General features: G+C 46.2%; 1 protein-coding gene across 1 annotated transcript in view; it reads right to left on the reverse strand.

Moving 5' to 3' along the window:
- The window catches only part of LOC121008305 (E3 ubiquitin-protein ligase RNF213-like), a 393,898-nt gene that overhangs the window by 214,592 nt on the left and 157,318 nt on the right, over positions 1-21,988 (reverse strand). The window contains exons 17-18 of the mRNA XM_040440760.1: positions 18,091-18,211; positions 8,856-8,956 (exon numbers count right to left, since the gene is read on the reverse strand). Of these exons, the coding sequence (XP_040296694.1) occupies positions 8,856-8,956; positions 18,091-18,211 (222 nt within the window). The remainder of the gene's footprint in view (positions 1-8,855; positions 8,957-18,090; positions 18,212-21,988) is intronic.

A 21,988-nucleotide genomic window follows, 5' to 3' on the forward strand; every position in this document is an offset into this window, starting at 1 on the left:
AAAAAAATACTTTTTAATACTAATTAGCTGTTTTCCTCCAAATTAAACCTAAAAAAAGGAAAATAAAATCTCAAAAAAATAACATTCTAATAAAAAGTGTCAAGTAAAAATTATTTTGGTAGTCAAACAAATAAAAAATCTAGGGTCACTAAACCACCACGTGCACAAAATCACAAAAAGTTGCCTGGACATTCAGGTATTTTTTGGGCCCGGTCATTAAAGGGTTAAACTGCTGCATTAACTCAGTAAAATGCATTGAATTAAACTGCTATATTGATGCAGTAAAATGTTTTGAATCAAACTAGTATATTGACACAATAAAATGTTTTGCATTGTGCAATTTTAAATAGTAGCAAAATTGGAACAGTTTTTTGGAAAGAAACACCTTTTCACTTTGCAGCTGCTGCCCTCACTATAAGGCCTCTTTCACACTACAGTATGTCCATTTCAGTGTTTTGCGTTCCGTTTTTCACGGATCCGTTGTCCCGTTTTTGGGTTCCGTTGTGTCTCCGTTTCCGTTCAGTATGTCCGCAAAAACGTTTCAGTATGGTTTCCGTATGGTTCCCGTATACGGTCCGTTTTTCACGGATCAAAAACGGAAGCCACCTGTATTTGTGCTCAGCCAAAGTTTGGCAACAAGAAACACATGGCCACAGTGGGCTGGGCCTAGCATTTGTTAATGACAGATCCGCAAAAAACGGATGACATACGGATGACATACGGATGCCTTCCGTATGCATTCCGTTTTTTTGCGGACCCATTGACTTTAATGGAGCCACGGACCGTAATTTGCGGACAAACATAGGACATGTTCTATCTTTCCACGGCACGGAAATACTGAAATACTGAAACGGAATGCACACGGAGACACTTCAGTATTTTTTGCTGAACCATTGAAATGAATGGTTCAGTATCTGTTCCGTATACTGAACTCAAAAAACGTCCAGTATACTGAACGCAAAATACTGTAGTGTGAAAGAGGCCTAAGGGTCAATTCACACGACCCAATTTTGGAACAATTTGGAACAATTGCGGACAAGAAAATGCATTTTCTATGAGAGTGTCGGCGATGTGCGGTCCATAAAATGCGGAACGCACATTGCCGGTGTCCGCAATTTGTGGATCCACAAAACACATACGGACGTGTGAATGGACCCTAAGGCCTCTTTCACACGGGCGTCACGTGTGAGGGCCGGATAGGATGCGGGTACGTCGCGGGAAAATCGTGCGATTTTGCCTGCGAGTGGGGTGAGTTTTGTATGCGATTGAGTTGTGTTCTTCAGTTTTTTCTGCGCGAGTGCAATGCATTTTGCACGCGCGTGAGAAAAAACTGAATGTGGTACCCAGACCCAAACCTGGTTAGGTGTTATGTAGATTTTATTATTTTCCCTTATAACATGGTTATAACATGGTGAAAAACGCACAATGTAGAGCTTGCTGCGATTTTCACGCAATGCAAGTGATGCGTGAAAATCACCGCTCATGTACACAGCCCCATTGAAGTGAATGGGTCCGGATTCAGTGCGGGTGCAATGCGTTCACCTCATGCATTGCACCCGCGCGGAATTCTCGCCCGTGTGAAAGTGGCCTAAGGGCTAATGCACATGGCCGTTGTGCGCAGGGCCGTCTTTGCCGCAGGGCAAAAGGGGCAGCTGCCCCGGGCCCAGTTGCTCCTGGGGGCCCAAGGGAGCTCCATTTCCCGACTCCCATTCACTAGTGACTGCGTCGCTAGGTTAAAACATTCGGGGCCTGGGCCCAGGGGTGTAACTAGAAGTGACTGGGCCCCACAGCAAATATTTGTAAGGGCCCCTCCAGCGCGCTTCGCACCTCCCTCCTCCTGTGTAAACCCCACTCCTTTGGCACAGTGTAGTGGTATACTGTATATTGTGTGGCACAGTGTAGCGGTATACTGTATATTGTGGGGCACAGTGTAGCGGTATACTGTATATTGTGGGGCACAGTGTAGAGGTATACTGTATATTGTGTGGCACAGTGTAGAGGTATACTGTATATTGTGTGGCACAGTGTAGAGGTATACTGTATATTGTGTGGCACAGTGTAGAGGTATACTGTATATTGTGGGGCACAGTGTAGAGGAATACTGTATATTGTGGGGCACAGTGTAGAGGTATACTGTATATTGTGTGGCACAGTGTAGCGGTATACTGTATATTGTGTGCACAGTGTAGAGGTATACTGTATATTGTGGGGCGCAGTGTAGAGGTATACTGTATATTGTGGGGCACAGTGTAGCGGTATACTGTATATTGTGTGGCACAGTGTAGCGGTATACTGTATATTGTGGGGCACAGTGTAGAGGTATACTGTATATTGTGTGGCACAGTGTAGAGGTATACTGTATATTGTGTGGCACAGTGTAGAGGTATACTGTATATTGTGTGGCACAGTGTAGCGGCAGTATCAAGCCCCTCTCCACCCCATGTGCCAGTATCATAGTGCCAAACCCACCCATGTGCCAGTATCAAGTTCCAACCCCCCCCCACGTGCCAGTATCAAGTGCCTCTCTCCTCCCCCCCATGTCCCAGTATCATAGTGCCATCTCCCCCCCCCACAAAAAAAGTGCCAGTATCAAGTGCCTCCCCCCCCATGTGCCAGTATCAGGTGCCAACCCCTCTCACCTCCATGTGCCAGTATCAGGTGCCTCTCCCCCCCCATGTGCCAGTATCAGGTGCCAACCCCCCTCCCCCCCAGGTGCCAGTATCAAGTGCCAACCCCCCTCCCCCCATGTGCCAGTATCAGGTGCCAATCCCCTCCCCCCCAGGTGTCAGTATCAAGTGCCTCTCCCCCCCCCATGTCCCAGTATCATAGTGCCATCCCCCCCCCCACAAAAAAGTGCCAGTATCAAGTGCCTCTCTCCCCCCCATGTGCCAGTATCAGGTGCCTCTCCCCCCATGTGCCAGTATCAGGTGCCAACCCCTCCCCAGGTGCCAGTATCAGGTGCCAACCCCTCTCCCCCCCATGTATCAGTATCAGGTGCCTCTCTCTCCCCCCCCATGTGCCAGTATCAGGTGCCAACCCCCCCCCCCTCCCATGTGCCAGTATCAAGTGCCTCCCGCTCCCCATGGCAGTAACAGTCGGGTATTAAAAAAAATAAACACTTACCTCCGTGTCAGCGATGCGATGCAGCCTCTTCCTGTGTCCCGCCCTGTATGTCCATATATGGAGTCAGTGCTTGTATTTCAGAAAAGTTTCTGCTGGGGTTCAAACCCATGACCTTCTGTATCAGAGGCAAAGCACTTAATCACAAGACCATAAGAGTTGCCTTGCTGCTGACTGAGAAAATATGAGACTTCTACTGTTATAGCTGGCTAAGTGTACATCTATACATATAGAGATATAGAAGAGCTGAGTATGCTGGGACAGCTGTCATATAGAGATATAGCAGTGCTAGGTGTGTTGGGGCAGCTGTCATGTGTATAGATGTACACTTAGCCAGCTATAACAGTAGAAGTCTCATATTTTTTCAATCAGTTGTAATGCAGACTTTATGACTGTGAGGGTAAATGCTTTGCCTCTGATACACTGATACATTGGAGGTTGTGGGTTCGAATCCCAGACACATCAGGAGACTTTAGGAGAGACAGTAAGATTAGATCACATTAGCGAGGGGGCCTGGTCAGCCGATGCTGCTGTGAAGGGGCCCTGAACAGTAAGACAAAAATCGATATTTAACTAACTTGAAAATAAACTGTCACACACGCTGCCGGGGCGCCGGGCCCCCCCGAAGCAGCTGCTTCCTCGGTAGTTACGCCACTGCGGCTGGGCCCCTGATGTTTTGGCCCAGGCCCCGAATGTCCTGCCTGCCTGCTAGATACAACTGTATTGCCGTACACAGAATGGCAATACAATTGAATCTGACTGGGAAGAGGTGAAGGACCTGTGGTGACATCACAGGTCATGTGATCAGCAAAACAGGCTGTGATGGGATAACCTGGATGATGTCACCATCATGTGACCAGTGCAGGATTGGACCGGAGTGCAGAGGAGAAGGAGCCTAATGGTGATGTCTGTACATGAGGAGAGGTAAGTTAAGGGAGAGACAGAGCAATGCTGGGAGTTGTAGTTATTTAACTAGGATGTATGTTAGGGCTGAAGGGAGGGATGTTATTGACATGGAACTGTGTGCTTGAGGTGGCTGGGGGAGGGAGTGATGTTATTTACATGGGACTGTATGTTGAAAGTGGATGGTGGGGGGAATGATGTTTATGTACATGGGACTTAATGTTTAGGCTACGTTCACACTTGGGTTTGGGGATCCGCTTGTGAGATCCGTTTCAAGGCTCTCACAAGCAGCCCCAAATGCATCAGTTTAACCCCAATGCATTCTGAATGGATGCGGATCCATTCAGAATGCATTCGTTCGGCTCTGTACAGCCCCCTGTTCCGTTTTGGAGGCGGACCCCAAAATGCTGCAAGCAGCGTTTTTGTGTCCGCATGACCTTGCGGAGCCAAACGGATCCGTCCTGACTTACAATGTAAGTAAATGGGGACGGATCCCTTTGCATTGACACAAAATGGTGCAATTGTAAACGGATCCGTCCCCCATTGACTTTCAATGTAAGTCAGGACGGATCCGTATTGGGACTTAGAAATTCAAATCTAATACAAACGAATCGGTCCTAAACGGATGCATTCGTTTGTATTATCGGTGCGGATCCGTCCTGTACAAGTACAGGACAGATCCGCACGAACGCAAGTGTGAAAGTAGCCTTAGGGGGTGATGTTTACATGGGATTGTGCGTTGGAGGCGGCTGGGGAGGAGGTGATGTTATTTACATGGGACTGTATGGTGGAGGGAGAATTATAACTGCAGGGGGCACTGCAGATCCAGGGGACATTATAGGCGGTCTTATTACTACTGGGGGCTCTATAGCAGGGTCTTATAGATCCGCCTTTTTTCTACTAAGCGCACTATGGGGGCCTTATTACTACTGAGGGGTCTGTAGGGAGCTTTATTACAACTGGGGGAACAATAGGGGGCCTTATTTCTACTGGGGACTCTGTGAGGGTATTATTAATATGGGAGGGCTCTTCTAATAATGGGGGCATTGTTGAGGAGCATTATCACGGATGGGGCAGTGTTACTAATGAGGGCATTCTAGAAGGGAATTACTATTGGTGGGACTATGAGGAGCACTATTACTATTGGGGGCAGTAATGTTTCTTCAGGATAGTATTTGGGGGTATTGGGGGGGGGCAGGGGTGTAACTAAAGGCTCATGGGCTCCGGTGCAAGAGTTGAGCTTGGGCCCCCTTCCCTCAGTGCTTTGTGTGTCTTCTTATGCGGCACAAGTGTCTTTGGGCCCCTTCATGCTCCTGGGACCGGTAGCGACTGCTACCTGTGCACCCCCTATAGCTACACACCTGGGGGGGGGGGGGGCACAGCAAGCAGCAGGATAACACTGTGGGGACTCCAGTTGGGGGATAATGATAGAATGTGAGGAAGCTAAGATGTCTGTGTGTCACACTCTGCAGAGACGAGGCGGCTGAGAGAAGTTGTCCAGACCGAGTGGAGAAGATGATGAGAGAGAAGATCTACAGAGAAGATGATGACAGAGAGAAGATGTCACCTGGGAGGCCCTGGATGTGACAGGTAAGTGCTGCTGTATAGCAAGTACAGCAAAGTGCGGGGGGGGGGGGGTGCGGGATCCAGGGGGCCCAAGTAAATTCTTGCCCAGGATCCAATCAATATTAAAGACGGCCCTGGTTGTGCGGCTGTTCCGTGCATTATTGACTGCAATTTGCGGTCCCCAATGCACGGGCAACGTCCGTGAGGTGACTGGGATGGATCGAGACCCATGCAACTTGAATGGGTCCGTGATCCGTCCACACTGTAAAAAAATAAATAGAACATTGAAGTAAATGGGTCCGCATCCGTGATGCGGAATGCACACGGAACGGTGCCCGTGTATTGCGGATCCGCAAATGCGGTCCGCAATACGGCCACGGAGCTCCCACGTTCGTGTGCAATAAGCCTTAGGCCCCTTTCACACGGGCGAGTATTCCGCGTGGATGCGATGCGTGAGTTGAATGCATTGCATCCGCACTGAATACCGACCCATTTATTTCTATGGGGCTGTTCACATGAGCGGTGATTTTCACGCATCACTTGTGCGTTGCGTGAAAATCGCAGCAAGCTCTATATTGAGCGTTTTTCACGCAACGCAGGCCCCATAGAAGTGAATGGGGTTGCGTGAAAATCGCAAGCATCCGCAAGCAAGTGCGGATGCGGTGCGATTTTAACGCACACGTTGCTAGGAGACGAACGGGATGGAGACCCGATCATTATTATTTTCCCTTATAACATGGTTATAAGGGAAAATAATAGCATTCTGAATACAGAATGCATAGTAAAATAGCACTGGAGGGGTTAAAAAAAAAAAGTAACTCACCTTAGTCCACTTGCTCGCGCTGCCCGGCATCTCCTTCTGTCTCCTTTGCTGAACAAGACCTGTGGTCACGTCACTCCGGTCATCACATGATCTTTTACCATGGTTATGGATCATGTGATGGATCATGTGATGGATCATGTGATGACCGGAGTGACGTCACCACAGGTCCTGTTCAGCAAAGGAGACAGAAGGAGATGCCGGGCAGCGCGATCAAGTGGACTAAGGTGAGTTACATATATATATTTTTTTAACCCCTCAAGTGCTATTTTACTATGCATTCTGTATTCAGAATGCTATTATTTTCCCTTGTAACCATGTTATAAGGGAAAATAATACAATCTACACAACCCCGATCCCAAGCCCGAACTTCTGTGAAGAAGTTCGGGTTTGGGTACCAAACATGCGCGATTCTTCTCACGCGAGTGCAAAACGCATTACAATGTTTTGCACTCGCGCGGAAAAATTGCGCGTGTTCCCGCAACGCCCATCTGAAAGAGGCCTTAAGCTGTCACATTGAGAGGGAGGAGAAGTTAATGACATCACAGGAATTACCTGTGCACAGGGGAAAGGGGGGTTGTGAGCTCGCAGATAAAATACAATCTGTGTTTCCTGTTAACCTGTGTCCCAATAGTGCAAAATATATAAATTTATAAATATAGTAGTGGTAAACTGTAAAAATAATTATATAAAAAAAAATGAGATAACAACTAACTCACCTACAACAATCCTTCTGGACTGATGTCCATTGTTCAGGCATCATAAATTCCGATTAAGCAGAAGGTACTTTACTCTTAACATACAATAATTACTTGTGGCCACAATTTTTTGCAAGGAGAGAGAAGAGAAAACGAGGCGGCACTGCCCCCACTGATGCGACCGCTAATAGCGTCAGCTTTTTTTGCATGTGGTGTGGAGATATCCAATAGGTGGTGCTCAGCAGTAGAGAGCGTCAGATGAGATTCACAATGCAGGAAGGAGAGAGTAACAAAGTTGCGGCACTCACCAGGATGTAGACGATGTCTTTATTGAGGCTTCTTTAGAAGTCGTTACATGGGGGATCCAGGGGCGGACACACTGTTCTACTCGGCTCTATATACAGTGCTGCTGTGACTTCACTAAAAAAGTTTTGCAGTTGGATGATTAACATCCCTCTGCAGAGGTATGCTAAGCGACGTCATCCGCCACTCAATGTAAACATATTTGGCATCGCTCTGTGCGGGAGAATTTTTGGTGTTAACATTAAGCAACTGCAGCATCTAAGAAGTTAGAGAGAGGAAGGGGCTCTGTCGCCCCTCTGACTGGCCCCCTATGAATGCAATTGCGGTTTGCCAAGCAGTTGCCATGGTAGCTGGGGCATCTTTTGAAGGCTCCCAGGCCTGTTATCTTACCATCTCCATTACACGCTGCCTCTGGCCGGATGTAATGGACTACCTGTAATAATCCCTATACATTGTAAGGCCTCATGCACAGAAATGTGTGTCGGCTGTTATGTACATTGGGGACCATCCGTGTGGTTGCCGCAGATGGATGCAAACCCATTAGACTTAAATGGGTCTGTCCGCATCGCCAAAAAAATAGAACATGTTCAAGTGAATGGGTCCGTATCCGTGATGCGGTGTGCATACGGCAGGTGCCTGTATATTGCTGACCCACTGTTTCCGGGCCGCAATACTGGCACGCCCGGGCAATGGCCGTGTGCATGAGGCCTAATACAGAAGTATTACAATGTGGAGTGTGAAACCAAACAATCACAAATTCAAGTCCACTAAGTAAACTTGTTAAAAAAAAAACGGTTTACAAAAATACTTTTACCATTTCTCATATACACTGTGTAAAAAAAAAAGATACAAAAGCTAAATATAATTGGCATCTTTATGATCTAAAAATGTCGGAAATATTAATATATTATAATGTTATATATCATATGCAGTGAACACAGTAAAAATGGCAGAATTTAAATTTTATTTTATTTTTTGGTCACATTGTCTCCCCCCAAAAAACTGAATAAAAATGTATCCAAAGGTCACATATATCTCAAAAATGGTATCAGCTCTATCAGCAGAAAAATATAAATGTTGAGTGTCAATACAATGAACCCCATAAAAAAAAAAACTAAAAATAATGGTGGAATTGCTGTTTTTTTCCCACTGTCACCCAATTTGTTTTTAAAGTTATACAATATATTGACTGTACCCCACCCAGAATTATGCCATAAAAATACAACTAATTCCATAAAAACAGGCCCTCAATAATAGATTTTTCACTGTATTTGGAGTTGCTGATTATTTGTACATGCATGTTTTCTCTCTGGTTTAGATTACAGAATGTACTTTGTCTTTCGTGGATCTGTACTTCTGAGGGATCTGTGCCCACATTTTTTTTTCCTGTAGATTGGAAGTACAGTACTAACTACAGCATACAGTATTGTTGCATATTGAAATACCTTGAAACTGATTTGGAAACTGCATCTCTACACTTATGAAGGACATCCACCACCGCCAGGAATGGCCTGATAGACTTTATATCCTTGAAGTTCTCCAGGCGCTGAGTAGAAAAGCACCATGATTATGTTACAGTATATTCACTATTGTTTCCATACACATATATAGACAGACACATAGATGGTGATGAGTCAGTCAGACTGGTGAAATATCTTTCAATACACATGTACATCTGTGGCGCCGGAGCATGAACGTTTATGTCAGTGCAGACGGTAGAGCAGAAACAGAAGGTTTATCTTTAGAGAAATGATTGTTCATTGGGTTGGCTGATGGCTGAATATATTCATACAATCTTACTGAAACAGACTTTGCAAACGAAATGAAGAAGCAGCACCTTGCAAATATTAGGATGTTTATGCTGTACACGCAAACTTTGACCATTAATATTACTAACCATTCCAATGCTAGCATTGGGCATCAGGAGGGCATGGCCTAGATCCCTGGACAACTGTCACATTGAACTGTATACACCTCTTCAGGATGTAAATATAATTGTATACTATGGTGGAGCAGGGAACCGTTAGCTCCTTGCCCCACTATTCAGTTTAGTAGGCATCAGGACACTTTAGTCCTGTCACCTACTGCACATCAGAGCCACATACAAGATGTTTTGTCCTGGCGCGGGCAGCGCCAGCGGACACAAAGAGGGAGAACAGAAAAGGGGACTATTACTGTGTCACAAAAGGGATTACTTTGTGGGGATTAAATGAGGATATTATTACAGCATGGAAACACGAAGGAAGCAAATGTTACTGTGAAGCACTGTAAGGGTGTAAGCATTTTTCACCAATGCTATTGAATGTATAATGTATTATGCCTGCAATGTCTCTCTTCTGCCAGTAGATGGCAACAAAGTACATATAAAGTTACAATGGAGTTGTTCAGTATAGAAAAGTTTATATATGTTTTACCTTTCAAAGTTCAAATAATGCTAATTTAGGAGCTTAGAAGGGTGATAGTGAACTGTAAAGGCAGGTTTGAGGCTGCACTTAGAAAATGACTTGCTGCATCACAGTCTCCCTGTGTAGGGGAGGGGTTTCCTGGCAGAGCAGGAAGGGACCGGACGGAGGCTGCCTGGGGAATGCTGAGGACGTCACGTCATGAGAGAACCTCTGTGGAGCCTGGAAGAGGATTTACGGCTCACAGTGGAGTCTGGCCACAGCACCAAGGGAATATTCGCAGCAACGATTCCGGGAATCACGTGACTGTACGGTCCAGTTCGGGAGTGGATCAGGAAAAAACATCAAGAGACTGCCAATAACTGTAAGTGCGGTTTTGCCTTGTCACATCGCACCACACGTTACCAGTGACATTTTGGATATACCAGAAAGCTACAAGACACATACTCCACTTTCCTTTGGATTACAACTAGTATTGCGCAATACTTAGGGTGCACCCCAACGAGAAGATCGCTCAGGAACATTCAGGCGCAACTATGCTGCTTTATGGACTTTGGGAGACAGTTCACAATAGCTGGTTTAGTGTTGGGCAGTATTATTCTTACTGTGTGTTTATGCTCTGTTACCAAAATTACGCAAGTACTGGTTTAGTGTTAGGCAGTATTCTCCTTACTGAGTTTTTATGCTCTGTTACCAAATTTACGCAAGTACTGGGTTAGTGTTAGGCAGTATTATCCTTACTGTGTGTTTATGCTCTGTTACCAAAATTACGCAAGTACTGGGTTAGTGTTAGGCAGTATTATCCTTACTGTGTGTTTATGCTCTGTTACCATTCTGTTTATGTATGCTAAGCTACTTGTTCACAAATACTGTTCAGTAAACGCAAGGGTTGTAAAAGAACCGCTGTCTGAATCTGTGGGCCCAGCCTTCGGTTTTCTTTCATTTGGCGCTGCGAGCAGGGTGCATTGATCGCCATGCAGAACGCAACCGATTCCGAGGCGGCTCCGGCCGTGGCCCCTATCGTCATGGGAGTAGCTCCGACCACGTGTTTGCCCGCAGGGCAATCAACTATTGAATCAACTAGTGTGGTTTGATGGACAAAATATGCTGTTAGAAGACTGGGCTGCATACCTTAAGACCACGCTTAATTGTACAACTTGGCTCTGGATCTACATTCGGAGGTGGCGCTTAACGCCATGGAAGGGGGTGCTAGACGCACTGTAATGCTACGTCCAGAAGGGGAAAGGGAGACACTAGATGATATATTCTCTATTCTCTATATATTCTTACGGTGGAAACTGCAAAAACTCTTGTTGTTGCCTTGATTCATTCTCGTCTTGACTACTGCAACGCATTACTAATCGGTCTCCCTCTCACTAAACTCTCCCCCGTTCAGTCTGTTCAAAATGCTGCAGCCAGGCTCATCTATCAATCCAACTGCTACACTGATGCTACTAGCCTGTGCCAGTCATTTCACTGGTTGCCCATCCACCACAGAATACAGTTCAAACTTCTCACCCTCACCCACAAAGCTCTCCACAGTGCTGCACCCCCATACATCTTCTCCCTTATCTCCATCTACCACCCTACTCGTGCTCTCCGTTCTGTTAGCGACCTAAGATTATTAACTTCCATAATTCGTACCTCTCACTCCCGTCTTCAAGACTTTTCTCAAGCTGCACCTACTCTCTGGAATACTCTGCCCCGGAATACTAGGTCAATCCACAACTTCTCCACCTTCAAACGTGCCTTAAAAACACATCTTTTCAGGCAGGCTTATCAAGCTACCTTAACTGACTATTCCCTGACTAAACCTTCCCCCACCAACTCCTCTGGCCTAAACTCGATCCTCTAGTAGTCCCAAACCCGAAGCAGATCGGTTGGCACCACTCCTGTCAGTTCAATAATGGCTCAAATCCTACTTATCACAATCAACTACCTTATGTGTCACCCCCAATTCCTCATAGATTGTAAGCTCTTGCAAGCAGGGCCCTGACTCCTAGTGTTTCAGTTGCATACTATCCAGTTATTTTTGTTTTGTATATGAACCCTATGAACTTGTAAAGCGCTGCGGAATATTGTGGCGCTATATAAATAAATTTTATTATTATTATTATTCTCGAGTCTATTTACGGAGAAACGGCCGGCACTGGCACCCTTAGGTCCTGCTTCTTCATTCGCTTCCTGCGTGAGGATGAGACTATTCCCCAGTTTGCTAACGCTCTCCAAGAGATCTGGGCCCATATACAGAAGAGAGAGGCCAGTGGTGCTAGCGTGCTTGGAAATGGAGATCAAATCCTCCGGGATCAGTTCGTCCTTGGATTGCACAGCCCTTCTCTTCGCCAGGCTCTCAAGGAATGTATCCTGGTGGATGCTACGTTGCAGTTTCAGAAGATACAAGCTGAGGCTGCGGCCCGAGACAAAGAAGTGGCGTATGGAGCTTACACCGTGAGGATGCAGGCTGCAGGAAGTCAAAGTACTCCCTCTGATGGGGGGATCTGCGAGAGACAGTGAAGGCACTTAGTGCATCCCTGGGAGAAATTCAGAGACAGTTGGTACAGTTACGGGCTCCATCAATGGCCCCAGTTCAGCCTGATTACTGGCAAAGGAGTGCAGCCCCCATGGGTCCCCCTCTTTATCGATCAACTCAAGGGGCTGGAGTGAGAGACTTTACCATGTACTGGAATGGCCTGGCACCCACGGAGGCACAGTTGTGTGGTCCTCCAAGGGACCTGAAAACGAGGGGGCCGCAGTGTTGGGTTTGCCGAGAAAGAGGACATATCTCCCGTCAATGCCCACAAAGGGTCCTGCATCAAGAACAGCCGCCGTTAAACGGGAACCCCTTGCTGTAGTGGGGCACAATTCGGGGAAGGCCAGTTGCCAGGGTACCCCTAACAACCCCTGGGACCTGGTGACCGAAAGCCCTTACCTAAAAGTGCAGATTGAAGAACATATGGTGGGATGTTGGGGAAGGCCAGTTGCCAGGGTACCCCTAACGACCCCTGGGACCTGGTGACCGAAAGCCCTTACCTAAAAGTGCAGATTGAAGAACATATGGTGGGATGTCTTATAGACACAGGGTCAGAAGTAACCACGATGCCAGTGGAGTTCTTTGAAAGACACTTCGGCCACTTGATGAGGCCTGACAAGGGCACTGTGATCAAGCTGACGGCAGAAAATCAGACCGTTTTACCTGTGTTTGGAGTGGCATGGATGAGAATGAAGCTATGCAGACAAGCTATCGGCAAGAAGGGGGTGGTGCTTGTAGAGAAACCGGCTCGGTGAGGAGCTCCCGATGAACGTCCTGTGGGAACTGGACCAGCTCATGTTTACAAAGGAGGGCCCGAGCTACTGAAAAAAAACGACTTCCCACAAGCCTACTCAGAGAGCATTCCAGAGGTTGATCCAGACGTGCGGTATCTGCAAAAGCACCCCTGAAGATAAAACGGTGGGAGCAGTGTATGCCCCATATGGAGAATGCCTGTCGTAAGCTGGCGGAAACTGAATGGGATAGGGATGCTGATAGAGCCTTTAGGTGTGTCGGAAGCCGGACAGAGCCCAGTGGCCACCAGGACCATTGTGACAGTAATGGACGGCCATGTGCTAGTCCGGTGTGTCAACATACACGACCATGAAGTTACCTTTTGTGCTGGGGAAAAAGTGGCTGAGTTGTATGTGCTGCAAGGATAACCACTCACAGGTAGCCAATTTGCCCCACAGGCTGTTGAAAATGACACCTGGACCTTGGCAGTGGACCAGAACTCGGTGGAGGAACCCATGCCTGAGTGGAATAGCCAGTGGATCTTGGAACATATGAAGATTGATGTGAACCAGTTCACCGCCGGTCAGATGGAGAAGATTGAAGCAGTGCTATGGGAGTTTCAATCCGCCTTTTCACGATGTGAGGAGGACTTCGGGTGCACAACGGCTATCGAACACGAAATGCCGACTGGGGATACTCCTCCAATTCGAGAAAGGTACTCGCAGATCCCACCTACTCTCTACCAAGTAGTTAAAACTATGCTGCCACAGACGTTAGACAGTGGAGTGGTAAAAGAGAGCCAAAGCCCGTGTACCGCCCGAGTGGTCTTGGTGCGGAAAAAGGATGGGTCCTTGCGATTCAGTGTGGATTATTGGAAGTTAAACGCTGTCACAGTAAAGGACGCTTTCCCCCTGCCCAGGATTGAAGAGTCATTGACGACATTACAGCGGGCCAAGTACTTCTCCACTCTAGACTTGGCGAGCGGATACTGGCAAGTACCTGTGGCAGAGAAGGATAGACAGAAGACAGCCTTTATCCTACCCATGAGGCTGTCTGAGTTCAACAGAATGCCCTTCGGGCTGACGAATGTTCCAGGCACATTCCAACGCTTAATGGAACACTGCCTGGGTGAACTGAACTTTGAGTCGATTCTGATCTACCTGGATGATGTAGTAGTCCATGCCCCTACGTTTGAAGAACATTTGAGAAGATTACGGCAAGTGTTAAGTAGGCTCCGTGCTCATGGTCTTAAGATCAAACCGAGGAAGTGTCCTCTCTTTCAAACAAGCCTAGAGTATCTGGGACACGTCATATCAGCTGAGGGCGTTCGTCCTGCGGAGAGTAAGATAGAGGCAGTGAGTAAGTGGCTGCAACCTAAGACACTTTGAGAAGTGAAAGCATTCCTAGGATTGGCTGGGTATTATCGAAAATTTATAAAAAGTTTTGCGAAGATCGCCGGACCACTACACAAACTCTTGAGAGGGACCGTCCAGGGTCCAAAGACACGACCCATATCATGGGGACTGCCTCAGCAGCAAGCGTTTGACGAGTTGAAGAAAGCCCTGATTAGTGCCCCCATCCTGGCATATGCTCAGTATGACAGACCATTTATACTCTACACAGATGGAAGTCTTCATGGATTGGGAGCAGTACTAGCCGAAGAAAAAGATGGGCAGGAACGAGTCATTGTGTATGCTAGTCGATCCCTACGGGACTCTGAGCGCAATCCGGGAAATTATAGCTCCTTTAAACTTGAGTTGTTGGCGTTGGTCTGGGCAATGACTGAAAAGTTCTCAGGGTATCTCACCAGAGCACAAGTCCTAGTAAGGACAGACAATAACCCATTGGCTCACCTGCAGAATGCAAAGCTGGGCGCCTTGGAACAGAGATGGATGGCAAGACTGGCGAAGTTTGATTATATCATCAAATAACGTGCTGGTAAGGACAACGCAAATGCAGAGGCACTGTCCAGAGTCACCTGGGAGGTCCCAGCAGGTGAGGTGGACGAAGAGGATGAAGGGATTGAGATACCCGATCTTGTGTGCCTTAGCAGTCACCCATGGCCAGCTCAAGTGAGGTAGCCACCGTTAACACGGTGTTGCTGGGGAAGACTGAGGAAGAATGGGCTCAAGTGCAAGATGATGATCCTGACTTAAAGAAGATCAAACATTGGGTGAAGACTGGGCTATGGCCCAAGATTGAAGAGAGAAGTCGCTTGTCCTCAGATGGATGGAAGCTGCTGCAGCAGTGGGATCGGCTATGAATCAAAAATGGAATCATGCACTGGAGGGTGTTTCTACCTACTGATCTTGAAGAAAGGTGGCAAATAGTGATACCCAGTAGCCTGGCCCGTAGAGTGGCTCTCGAGGGACATGAAAAGGGTGCCCACTTTGGAGCGGAAAAAACATACACGTGGATACAGAAATTCGTATACTGTCCGCAGTTGGAGCAGATTGCCCGTGAAGTGTGCGAGAAGTGTCGAGCATGTGAGCTGGCGAAGCCTCCTGAACAGAGAGCTTCAATACAAGTGATTTAAACGTCTGCGCCACTGGAAATCCTAATGATCGATTACATCTTGATCGGCCAGTCACTGAGTGGCCACCAATATTGCCTTGTTATCACTGATCACTTTACAAAGTTCTCTGTGGCAGTACCTACCCATGATCAGACGGTGAAGACAGCTGCCCGTGCAGTGTGCCAACACTTCATCCAGGTGTACAGATGACTGAAGAATACTCATTCTGATCAAGGAGCTTGCTCCCAAGGAAAGTTCATTGGAGAGCTGTGTCGGTTGTATGGGACTGAGAAGTCAAGGAAGACGCCGTACCACCCACAGGGCAATGAGGCCTGTGAAAGATTCAACAGGACGCTTTTACAGATGCTCCGTACTCTGGAAAAGAAACGTAAGCTGCGCTGGCCTGAGTATTTGCCTGAACTACTCTGGGCGTATAACAATCTTGTTCATAACACTACCGGCTATACTCCACACATGCTGCTGTTCAGTCTTCCAGGGCAAGAAGTTGCTGAAATAAACCTTGGACCTCTGTCGGAAGAGTTCCCCAGGACAGCTGACTCATGGGTGCAGGAGCACCGAGACAAACTGAGGACTGTTCGTCGGCTGGTCAACGAGAAGTTGCAACAGCAAATTCCTAGGGATTACCAACCGATGCAGGTACACCCTTTCCGCCGGGTGACAAGAGTATTGGTGTGTGGTAAACGGCCCGCAGATAAATTGGATGATTGCTGGGAACCGCAGCCATATATTGTGAAACAGCAGGTCTTTCCGGAAGGCCCAGTCTACCATGTCCAACGGGAAAACTCTGATAGGCCCACTCGGAGATTACACCGTAACATGCTCAGACCTTGTCTCTCAGAGAGTCGCCCCACAGCCAATAATTCTGGAGATGCTCAGAAGGGACAATCGAAGTCTGGGAGTCCAAGAGACAGAGTGGTGGCTGCTCGCTACGCTGTCTTTACAAACTGACGAGTCGTCCACACACAATTGTACAGTACCAGACACTGTTCCTGAAGATGTGCAAGCACCCCGGGAGGGGTCGGGTCATGTTACTATACCAACTACAGAGAATTCAGGCCTTCGCAGGTCAGAGCACTCCACGGCAGGTATTCCCCCTTAGCGCTTTGCCGCAGACGAATTTGTTTGGTAAGGCTGTCGGGATGCCAATGTTTTAATGGGGTGGCATGTAAGGGTGTAAGCATTATTCACCAATGCTATTGAATGTAAAGTGTATTATGCCTGCAATGTCTCTCTTCTGCCAGTAGATGGCAACAAAGTACATATAAAGTTACAATGGAGTTGTTCAGTATAGAAAAGTTTATATATGTTTTACCTTTCAAAGTTCAAATAATGCTAATTTAGGAGCTTAGTAAGGCCCTCAGAAGGGTGATAGTGAACTATAGTGAACGGCAGAGCAGGAAGGGACCGGACGGAGGCTGCCTGGGGAATGCTGAGGACGTCAGGAGAGAACCTCTATGGAGCCTGGAAGAGGATTTACGGCTCACTGTTGAGTCTGGCCACAGAACCAAGGTAATATTTGCAGCAACGATTCTGGGAATCACGTTACTGTATGGTCCAGTTCGGGAGTGGACCAGTGGATCAGGAAAAAACATCAAGAGACTGCCAAGAACTGTAAGTGCTGTTTTGCTGCGTCACATCACACCACACGTTACCAGTGACATTTTGCATATACCAGAAAGCTACAAGACACATACTCCACTTTCCTTTGGATTACAAATAATATTGAGCAATACTTAGGGTGCACCCCAAAGAGAAGATCGCTCAGGAACATTCAGGCACAGCTACGCTGCTTTATGGACTTTGGTGGACATTTCGCAATAGCTGGTTTAGTGTTAGGCAGTATTATCCTTACTGTGTGTTTATGCTCTGTTACCATTCTGTTTATGTATGCTCAGTTACTTGTTCACAAATACTGTTCAGTAAGCGCAAGAGTTGTAAAGAACCGCTTTCTGTGTCTGCGTGGCATCGTGTACCCTCTGAATCTGTGGGCCCAGCCCTCGGTTTTCTTTCAGCTCAAAGAGGTAATAATTACTTTATGGAGGCACTATTATTTTGTGGGACACAAAAGAGGGCAGCAGTATTGTGTAAAGCAGAACATGGTACACTATTAATGTGTGGGAGCATATTATTAGGGTTGGCAGCAAGATAAGAACTTTGCAGAGATGCATGGTGGCTGAAGATAAACATACATCTTGTGCCCCTGAACTTTTAAATTTTTTATTTGAATACCACTATATTTACTGTAGTTGAAAGGAATTGTCCAGCATTTCAACAGTTTGGTCACCCCATCCCCTGTCCTACCAGAACTGAGGAAGAAGGCATGCTTTTCTGCTCGCCACCACTTTAGTTATTTAGATATATATTTAGATAATTAGTCACCAGGTTTTCATAAAATGGTAATGGTGGTCATCAGATCTGTTTGTGCATTCATAGAAATCATGGGTAATGGCAGAATTGTTATAGGAAAAAAAATGTTTTACCTTTCCGATAATGTATGTATGTCCTAAAATGATTTTCCACATCTCTGGATCCTGAAAATAGACATCCACTAGCATATGTTCCATAAAAAGTGCCATAGAAAACACACAATTCCAGTAGGACCTGTTATTGGTACAAATGAATAAATGGTTAGGCTTACTAATTCAGACCTAGAGTTATGTGCAGACTTCATCCACCAAAGGACAGATTTTGTAATGTCTGCGCACACTAGTGTTACTCAATACCAATAAGTCATCTCAGTAAGAATAAACTGATTTTGAAGTCTGACAATTAATGTACTAAAGAGGAACAATTCACATACTGTATCAGCATAGCTTCATTCCTGCACTGCTTTCACCTCCTACAGCTAACGACAGATCTCTTCTCCTTTGTACTGACAGACACTGTGCAGTTACTCTTCTCCTGCGGAGTTTGCTATGGGAGCTCAGCTTTCTCTTTACATTTATATATAGTGGTGCCTAAACATTTGTGAATCCTATTTCTGCATACATTTGGCCTAAAATTACCTTGGTTTCACAAAAGTTCTCAAAGGAGATAAACATAACCAAAGCAATCAAATGAGTTAAAATATTAGACTTGGTAATTTATTTATTGAGGAAAATGATCTAATATCACATGTCTGTGAGTGGCAAAAATATGTGAACCTCTGCCTTCAATATCGGGTGTGACCCCCTTGTGCAGCAATAACTGCAACTAAACATTTCCAGTAATTGTAGATTAGTCCTGCACATTGGCTTGGAGGAATGTTAACTCATTCCTCCATACAAAGCAGCTTTAACTCTGTTATGCTGGTGAGGTTCCTTCCATGAACTGCTCGCTTCAGGTCCTTCCACAACATTTATATTAGATTAAGGTCAGAACTTTGACTTCGCTATTCCAAAACATTAACTTTATTCTTCTTTAACCATTCTTTAGTAGAACAGCTTGTATGCTTAGGGTCACTGTCCACTGCATGACCCATATTCTCTTGAGATTCAGCTCACACAGAGATGTTCTGACTAGGGTTAAGCGAACCCGAACTGTAAAGTTCGGGTTTGTACCGAACTTTAGGATTTTTGGACCCCAGACCCGAACCCGAACATTTCAGTAAAAGTTCGGGTTTGGGTTCGGTCTTCGGCAATTTTTTTGCGCTTTTTGAAAGGCTGCACAGCAGCCAATCAACAAGCGTTTAAATTGTGACCTTAGAAGCCATCACAGCCATGCCTACTAATGGCATGTCTGTGATTGTCCAGTGCAGCATGTGACCCAGCCTCTATATAATCTGGAGTCACGTAGCGCTGCACGTCACTCTGCTGTGCTTAGTGTAGGGAGAGGATGCTGCTGCTGTGAGGGAGAGAATAGGACAGAATCTTTAATCAGAACTCCAATTGATCTACATAGATTTAGTTGTGTGGGTGCAGTGCACAATCTTTTTACCCTGCCCTGAGCCCAGTGACAGAGAAAAATAACTTTTATCCGTCTGTTAGTTAAGGGGGAAGCGGTGGCTATTTTATGCTAGCTCAGTGCACCAGCACTGCATCTGTGCTTTTGAGACATTCAAATCCAAGCTTGAAATACTGCAATAATAATCTTATTTTTTTTTAAACACCCTTTTTTGGCAATATCCTACATCTGGTGCCTTTGCAGCATTAGTCATTGTGCAATTTAAGCTAGAAAAACAGCTATAATTTTCTGGGTTTTAAAAAACACCCTTTTTGGGCAAAATACACAATTTTACAGCCCTTGCTGCATCTGCACGTGTGAAATTCAAGCGTCATATACAGCTGTCATATTCTGTTATTCAAAAAAACACCCTTTTTGGGCAAAATACTTAATATTGCAGCCCTTGCTGCATCTGTTATTGTTAAAAACAAGTTTGAAATACTTCAATAATTTTCTGGCTTTGAAAAAACACCCATTTTTGGCAATAACCTCCATCTTGGGCCTCTGCTACATTAGCCAGTGTGCAATTTAAGCTAGAAATAGAGCTATAATTTTCTGGGTTTTAAAAAACACCGTTTTTGGGCAAAATACACAATTTTACAGCCCTTGCTGCACACGTGTGAAATTCAAGCGTTATATACTGCTGTTATATTATGTTATTAAAAAAACACCCATTTTAGGCAAAAAAAAATATTTTGCAGCCTTTGCTGAATATGTAATTGTGAGATACACACTTTAGATACTGTGGTTCTATTCTGCTATTAATAAAACAACCATTTTGGGCAAAAATCTTTAATTGCGGCCTAGTCTACATCTGTACGTGTGAGATACACCCTTTAGATACTGTCGTTCTATTCTGCTATTAATAAAACACCCATTTAGAGCAAGATCCTAAATTTGAGAAATATGAGGAGAGCGTCAAATAAGGGACAAGGCCCAGGTCGTGGTGCTGCTGGTGGAGCTCCTGTTGCAGGGAGAGGACGTGGTCGATCTGTGCCAGCTACACGCACAAGTGAAAAACCTTCCTCAGGTGCGAGTAGGCGACAGATCCTGCAGCGGTATTTGGTCGGGCCTAATGCGGCTCTACGAATGGTGAGGCCAGAACAAGTACAGGCGATAGTAGATTGGGTTGCTGACAGTGCCTCCAGTTCCTTCACATTGTCTCCCACCCAGTCTCCTGCTGAAAGATCAGAGTTGGCACCTGCAGCCGATGTCCATCAGTCTTTCACCTCACCCCCTTGCAAATCAGCCAAGCAGTCTGAGCCCCAAGTCATGCAGCAGTCTCTTCTGCTTTTTGATGACTCTGTTAGCAGGGTTTCCCAGGGCCATCCACCTAGCCCTGCCCCAGAAGTGGAAGAGATTGAGTGCTCCGATGCCCAACCACTTATGTTTCAAGATGAGTACATGGGAGGACCATCGCAGCAAGTCTCGGATGATGACGAAACACAGGTGCCAACTGCTGGGGCTTTCGAAAGTGTGCAGACCGACAAGGAGGGCAGGGGTGAAGACTGGGTGGAAGATGATGTGGAGGACGATAAGGTCCTCGACCCCACATGGAATCAAGGTCATGCGAATGTAACACCCCAGAGTTGTGTTGCGAAACTCTTTTACCCCGCTACAATCTGTTAGGAGCATTAACATTGTCATCCTGTGTAATTTAACATTATTTTCTCACATATGTGCATTCTAAGCCTTGTAAATGTCCTTTGTTGTCATTCTTCATGTTCACCAGCCGTTGGCAGCAATGTGTTCTGGCAAGGACATAGCTACAGTTTAGTAATTCTAGGCTGGAATAGTACATTCCAGTTTAGCTCCCCCCTCTGTGAGGAGGTGTGGAATGTTCCCACATACTGCCTCATGGGTGGAGAGGGAAGTTAAGTTAGTGTAACCCACCCCCTGCTAGGGGTAGGGTGTGCATGTAGGAGCTCCCAGATATAGGGATCCAAAGCCAGGATCTTGTCTCGGCTGAGACAATTGATCATCATCCCCAGCCTGAGCCTTGCAGCCTCAGCTGGAAGAAAGCAAGCAGACAACTCCAGTTCCAGGAAGAAGCATACCCTGAGACAATAGCTGTGAGTAAAGCCCAGAGACTAGGAGAAGCCATATTTCCTCCTCAGCAAGTCAGTCCCCAGACAGCAGAAGATAGCCAGTGCAGAAGCCAAATTCCTGCCACAGTTTAGAGCAACAAGAAAATGTCCTTTTCCTGCAAAAGCTCCAGGTACATGATAGAGCAGAAGATAATTCCCTGCCACACATTGCCAATACCTGCTGGGACCAAAGACTATTGCTGTATCTCGCTTGGATGAAAGTTGCAACCAGTAAAGACCAGTTTGAACTTTACCTACGGGGGCATCTATGGGGGCACTTGTTATTGGCACATTATTAGGGGGCATCTATGGGTGCACTTGTTACTGGCACATGATTGGGGGCATCTATGTGGGCACTTCTTACTGGCAC

Source organism: Bufo bufo, chromosome 1 (genome assembly GCF_905171765.1).
Source record: "Bufo bufo chromosome 1, aBufBuf1.1, whole genome shotgun sequence".
Taxonomy (NCBI): domain Eukaryota; kingdom Metazoa; phylum Chordata; class Amphibia; order Anura; family Bufonidae; genus Bufo; species Bufo bufo.